We start from the raw sequence: 6822 nt of genomic DNA on the forward strand, positions 1-6822 counted from the left end.
TACTCAGCCATTGATTCTTCAATAACTAACTTGCTGATCGTCATTTGCGCCTTCCTACTCATCCATTCTTCTGTAAATTTTGTGAAATCTTCCTATTGATTGGCACATGCTTATGATCTTTGCTTTAAGACCATTACTTGTACGGTCGGTTTGAAAACTCATTTCCTCGTCAAACCTCTTCTCAACGCGAGACCAAAATCCATTCCCAAAATTACTTACACCCTCCTCTCTTAAGTCGTCGGTTCTAACGTATACAAAAGCTAGACCCAACATGTACTCCTCATCATCACTCCAAGCTTGAGACATTTTCGTATGTTGTTTGTTTTTGCCATTTTTTCGGTTCGTTTATGCGTTTTCGAGTTGGGTAATCAACCAATACATCCCAAAACTATATATTAATGATTTTAGATGACCAAGAACCGGTTCCAACGGTCAAAAAATTGTTTTAAATGTTAGGAATCGGTTTCAATTTTTTTACATGTGGACGGTTATTACCCGGGTAAATCCAGGTCGAGTAGAAACCGGGTAGTACCCAATTCTTAATAAAATGTGGAATCGGGACCAATAGGTTATAAAAGGGTAGGGACCAATGCCTCCTACTACCGGGTAGGAACCGGAACCGATTCCGGGTCAGGTACGCCAGGTCGTGTATGGAACCGGTTATTTTGTACACCTCTAATTATGAATACCAATATTAAAAGTTACTTGTAATGTATAAAATGAGTACTAATATAAAATATAACTAGTTTAGGAACTCGTTTATTACACGCGGCTAATATTAGAAGTTACTTATAATGTATAAAACGAGTAATAATATAAAATATAACTAGTTTTGAAACCCATGTATTATACGCAGAATAAAGAAAATATTATATTGTTAATAATAAAGACTTAAGAATTACATATTAGTACTTAAAGTAATAAAGAAACAATATGAAAGGGTAATAAGATATGCTTTATTACTATTATACTCATGGTTATTAAAAGTCATCGCCTCTTGCGTCTAGGTCCAATTTTCTAGCGAGGTGAGGCAATTGCGCCTTAAGTCAAGGGAGTTGCGCTTTGATTCTCCAGATGATGATTCATGCGCAGATTCCGGCGAGATTCCTAGATTCTTGAGAGTTTTCGGCCAAATTCTCTAAATTCTGGCAAGATTCTAGCTAGATTTCTACTTTTATCAAACGAAACTACTTTTCTACACTAATAAACTAGCATTTTATAACTTTTGGTACTAAATAGACGATATTAAATGTTATATAATAGCTTTAGTTTATTTTATTTGAAGAATAGTATTAAGTTTCTATTATATAAAAATATTTTTTGTTTTCTTTGTTGTACGCTTTTTTTTTTCTCAGGTCCGTGCTTTTTTTGCGTCTTGCGCCTAGGCCCCAGGCGAGACCTATGCGCCTTGAGTGTGCCTAACGCCATTAATAACTATGCTATTACTATTGTTTTTTAATTAACTTTTGTTAGATTAAGAAATAGAATACAAATTGGTGAAAATAGGAGAAGCACACGTGATACAACCAATAACTATAATATCCTAGTATTTCGAGCTAAAGGGTCCATCGAACAGCTGGAAAAAAGCCCGGGCCCATTTACAGAAAGTATAAATAGAAGCAGATGAGTTTCGTATGAACAGATGCTATGAGAAACTCTATTCAACTGAATCTTTCAACCTTCTCAAGTTTAGCTAAAAGTTTAGGAGTCGAGGCCGATTCGCCTCATTTTTTGAAAGCTTTAACCTAAATAGTCTGAATCTAGCTACTTCTAACTCGCTAGCTTAAAGAGAGCCAAACTCGAGCCTCGTAAGTTTAACGAGCCAAGCTCGAGCTTAGGCAAGCTTGGGCTTCCCTCGGCTTGTTTACACCCCTAGACCCTTATCTTGGATTGATCCACATTCTAATCTTTATCTGAGTGATGTGTAAAAGTGACCAAAGAAATATATAGTGATTCATTTCTATATAAAACACACAACATATTCAAATCTTTCAAGATTCAGCTATACTGGTCATCTTTTTCAACTGATTCTCCTGTAACTCAATGCACCCGACAACCCCCAAGAATTCTTCGCCCGCAAATGACATGGTACTATCTTCCCGAACCAGCCGCCGCTGTTTTAGCTTCGTTATAGCCTGGGAAACCTCCCCAATGGAAGGTCGTTTCCTCGGTGTCTTATGCAAGCATCTGTGTGCTATTTGTGCTAAGCTTCTTACATCTTCAGGGTCACAATCACCAACAAGCTCCTTGTCGAGAATCTCATCGATCCCATCTGAACTCATTGCTGCCTTTTAAATTAAAATGAAAATAATCAAATCTTTCATCATAACATGTGTCATAAAGCTTTGACATGAACTCATTTTGTTAAAGAATTAGAAGTAGATGGTATTAACTTACTAGATTGACATATTCCATGAGATTTTGTTGAGGGTGAATGGCGGTAATGAGTTCAAATAGGATGACCCCGAGACTGTAGATGTCGCTTTTCATTGTGAACTTGTTTGTGGATATATACATTGGATCAATATACCCATATGTGCCTTTAAGGCCCGAGTTTCGACCATCAAACACCTCTTCTTTAGATAGACCAAAATCAGCAACCTGTTTTGTTTATGTTTTTCAAGCCCATTTTCACAACTATGCGATAAATAAATAAAATCGGGCAAATGATTTTCGACCTATGGTACTTGAAATTTTTGTCGTAAAAAAAAAAAAAAAAAAAAAAAAAAAAAAAAAAAAAACATTATACTTCAGAAAATATGAAAATCTTTACATTCAGAAGGTGCCCAATAAGACTTTTTTTGTACAAGAATTATGACTTATTTGTAACAAAATCCGAATAAAGTGGTTTGGAAACTTAATCATTTAAGCAAAATCTTACCTTGGCTCTCATTAAGTGGTCTAGCAATATATTTGCAGACTTCAAGTCTCGATGTATGACAGGTGGAACCGCCTGCTCAAGTAATATATGCACTTACATAAGATCCATCGGTTCAACATGTAAAAACAACAAAGACGACAAGAAGAAAAAAAAAAGGCCGAACCCCATCATGAAGATACTCTATTCCATGTGATATATCAAGGGCGATTTGTAGTCTTTCTTGCCAATTCAACGCAACTTTTTCTTCACCTACACGTAGCCTTAGTTAGAACATGAAAAGTAAGTTCATAATTTAGTATGAAATGAGTAGATCATGTGTAAGTTAGAACAATATAGAGTGAGTAAAAACGAGTGATTTTGACGTACTATGTAGAAAACTTGCCAAGCTTCCATTACTCATGTATTCATATATTAACATACGTTGTCCTTTATCTACGCAATACCCAACTAGATTCACCAAGTTTCTGTGGTGCAATCTTCCCAGTAATGATACCTGCAACAAGACTATCTCCATTTATAACAAAGTATGCAAAACAAAATACTATACGTGTTCCTTTTCATTTGTAAGATCCGTTGAAACCACACATAAAGAGCCATATGAGGAAATACAAACATAAAGAACAAAGGCCCTGTTGTCGACTAAGCCAAGACTTGAGTTTATCGGCTCCTTTACATACATAAATAAATCTACAAGTTTAGAGACATTTTTGTGACAGTTACACACATGATTAGATACAAGTTAGCAAAATGACACCTTATTTAACTTATTTAAAGGGGACATAGTTTAACTGCAATGGCACATAGGGAGGGATTACCTCGGTTTGAAATTCTTTCTCCCCTTGTTTGGATTCAGCAGCAAGAGCCTTTACAGCAATGACTTCACCAGCAGGCATTTTGGCTTTATATACTGGACCAAAAGACCCTTGTCCCAAGATGGTTGTAAAGTTATTTGTAGCTTTTTGTATGTCCCTGAAAAATTTTATGGGCTCAAATGATGCAACAATATATGTATACATATATGTGTGTGTGTGTTGACTGAATTTTATGAAATAAATTTCTTATTTTTTTTGTATCAAACCGGTCATTATTCTTCTAAAACGTCAAAAAAACTATTATGGGTTGCAAGAATAAACGATTTAAGACGCATTTTATCTAAATAATCAATAAATCTAGCTCTTTTCGGGTAATGTTTATTAAAAAAGACTAACGGTTGTGAAACAACATACTTGTAAGAGTATCTTGGTAATCCAGATGCTGAAACTAATTGTTCATTTCTTTTCTTTTTCCATCTAAATAGTGGGGAAGTTTTCGCAGGATAAGTTGAAACTTTAACGCTCAAAGACCTTGAGAAAGATTCACTCAATACATTACTCGCGTTTAAACCGCTTTGGCGTATAGGAAGATTTGATGAACCATGGTCATTTGCACCCTTTCTAAGACGAGCACGCCTTTTGTACCATCTTACACCAAAACATACAAGCGATACTAGAAATATGCCAACAGCCACACCAACACACACTCCAATTATCACTAAATCAGTCTTCTGACTCATGTTTTTTATCTCCTTGTAGCATCAATGATAACATCTTGCAAGAAACTTCTTTGGGTTCTATTTTCTAAATCATCAAAAAATAGAATTTTGTTATTCTCTTCGACACGTTTAGCTCCACAGCGTAATTACGTAATGCTTAGTAAAATCAAGAATCAGATAACTTGCTACAATAAAGTGACTAAGTTTATGTATAGTTAAATACATTTTACATTTGCCCAAAAATTTCTCTTTTGTTGTAGCAACTTCTTCCTTGCTTCTCGAGATTCGATCATATTGTTTTTTGACCCCAAAATTCTGAATCCGAATCATAGTTGTTAACAGCCATCGCCTCTTGCGCCTAGGCCCATTTTTCAGGCGAGGCGAGGCAGTTGCGCTTTAAGTAGAAGAAATTGTGCTTTAATTCTCCAGGTGATGGTTCAGGCGCACATTCCGGTGCGATTCCTAGATTCCGGAGAGTTTCCGGCCAAATTCTCTAAATTCCGACAAGATTTTAGCTAGATTCTTACTTTCATCCAAGGAAAACTACTTTTCTACACTAATATTTTAGAACTTTTGGTATTAAATAGATGATATAAGGTGTTATATAAAAGATTTTGTTTATTTTGTTTGAAGAATAGTTTTACTTTTTTCTAATACAACAACAACCATACCCAGTAAATCCCACAAATAGCAAGCTACTTATAGGGTCTAGGGAGGGTGGGATGTAGACGGACCTTGCCTCTATCCCTAGGGATAGAGAGGCTGAAAACGAACAGCATACCAACACACCAAGTCAAAGAATATAGAAATAAGAAGTCAAAGAATATAGAACTACTTTTTCTAATGCATAATGTATTTTAATTTTATTTCATTATGCGCTTTATTTTTCTAAGGCGCTCGCCCTTTTTGCGCCTTACGCCTAGGCCCCAGGCGAGGCCTATGTGCCTTGAGTGCGCCTAGCGCCTTTAATAACTATGATCCGAATAGGACTTATCCAACATTGTAAAACTAACTTTCATAACTTCAAGTCAGGACATTCAGACTCTGCAGAATATCCAAACACCCCCCTAAATCTAAATTGTTGACAATTAAGGAACAGATAAAGAAGCAAAACATGATTAAGATTGAAATATTGAATGATGGTATAGAATGTATAATATGCTTATCTACTATAGGGGTGGCAAAGGGAACCCTAACTCAATCAGAAATCAGCAAAAAATAAAAGAGAAAAGGTTACTCAAAACTTCAAAAAGGTTGACAAACACAAAAGTAAACAGTCAAACAATATTCTTTATGAATATGCCAATCAAGAAACACCCAAATTCCCCAAGCTTTATTATTACATCACACACCCTGTGATCGAATAAAACCTGATTACAACCAAGTAGCTAAACCCCAGATCAAGAATTTCAAAACCCACAAATAAAAACAAGTAATTTACAACAAATCAAGAAACGGACGCAAATTAACAAACAACAAATGCAATCACACAAGAAAAATGGATGGATCGTTACCCTTTTTTAATCAAGTGAGAGAGATCAGATTGTACAGTGGATTATGGAGAAAAGTTGATGGAGAAACAAGACCGAGTTGAGTGGTTAATGTTGAAAGAGAGTAAAGATTAAAGGGTCTACCAAGATTAGTATGTATGAATTGTAAATGAGGCCGTACGGACTATTTGAATTTTGAAAGCCACTTGAATAATGTGCTAGAGTAAACTGCAATTTTAACCTCTGGGATCTAGATCAATTGGTAATCTGACCCCCTCTAACGAAATAATTGCAATCTCCCCCGCCCAATGTTGATATTATGTCGCAGTTTTACCCCCTGGCCCATGTTTCCGGCACTTATCAACGTTTGCTGTTAATGGTCAAAGGGCAGAAAGGTAAATTCACCCTAAGCTTTACCTGCAACCTCATATAATTCCCATTTCATCACTTTGAAACCCTCAAGTTAACCTACCTCTAAAATCAAGAGTTGTACATGGCGATCAGTCATTCTTGAAGAATTACAGTCGATTGGAACTCTGTTACGAGCATGGATCGTCGATTATGGAAGGTTAGAGCTGAAGATCAGTATTTCAAACCGGACGAAATGTACCGTAAGTGACATGCAAGCTCACAGGGTCTGAATTAGGTAAAATTTGAACCTTTTGTTGTGTTAATTTGTTATTGATGTTTGTTTACAAGTGAAACCGAAACTCAATTTACCATTAAATTTCACCATGGAGGTCATTTTGTAGAAAACCCGAATAGGAAATACTTTGGTGGGAAGATAAACTACATTGATCATGTAGATTTTCGAGTGTTGAATATGGATGTTTTAGAGGAGATGGTTAAGAAATTAGGATACAATGATGGTCTCTGTTTTCTGCATTCATTACAAGGAACCCTACTGTTCTTTGGATTTT

The 6822-nt window shown here is 35.8% G+C and overlaps 1 protein-coding gene across 2 annotated transcripts; it reads right to left on the reverse strand.

The window, feature by feature from the left end:
• Positions 1-1628: 1628 nt before the first annotated feature.
• On the reverse strand, positions 1629-6081 carry LOC110910011 (calcium/calmodulin-regulated receptor-like kinase 2). 2 transcript variants are annotated; one of them, XM_022154724.2, is made up of 8 exons: positions 5927-6081; positions 4108-4497; positions 3697-3850; positions 3248-3374; positions 3045-3130; positions 2882-2953; positions 2398-2601; positions 1629-2288 (listed from the first exon to the last, which is right to left on the reverse strand). In XM_022154724.2, the coding sequence occupies exons 2-8, from the start codon at positions 4431-4433 to the stop codon at positions 1992-1994; spliced, it is 1266 nt and encodes a 421-aa protein (XP_022010416.1). In that variant the 5' UTR covers positions 4434-4497; positions 5927-6081; the 3' UTR covers positions 1629-1991. The 2 variants fall into 2 exon arrangements, with proteins under 2 accessions (XP_022010416.1, XP_035833636.1); XM_035977743.1 differs by lacking the exon at positions 5927-6081 and adding an exon at positions 4636-4905.
• Between the last annotated feature and the right edge of the window lie 741 nt (positions 6082-6822).

This window comes from Helianthus annuus, chromosome 9 (assembly GCF_002127325.2).
Source record: "Helianthus annuus cultivar XRQ/B chromosome 9, HanXRQr2.0-SUNRISE, whole genome shotgun sequence".
Lineage (NCBI taxonomy): Eukaryota > Viridiplantae > Streptophyta > Magnoliopsida > Asterales > Asteraceae > Helianthus > Helianthus annuus.

Excerpts from the sequence above, each read along its gene's own strand:
- LOC110910011 (XM_022154724.2), bottom strand. The coding sequence starts at position 4,433 with ATGAGTCAGAAGACTGATTTAGTGATAATTGGAGTGTGTGTTGGTGTG. Across the intron at positions 3,851-4,107 it reads TTACCAAGATACTCTTACAA|GGACATACAAAAAGCTACAA; the intron begins GTATGTTGTTTC and ends AAAATTTTTCAG. Across the intron at positions 2,602-2,881 it reads ACCACTTAATGAGAGCCAAG|GTTGCTGATTTTGGTCTATC; the intron begins GTAAGATTTTGC and ends TAAACAAAACAG.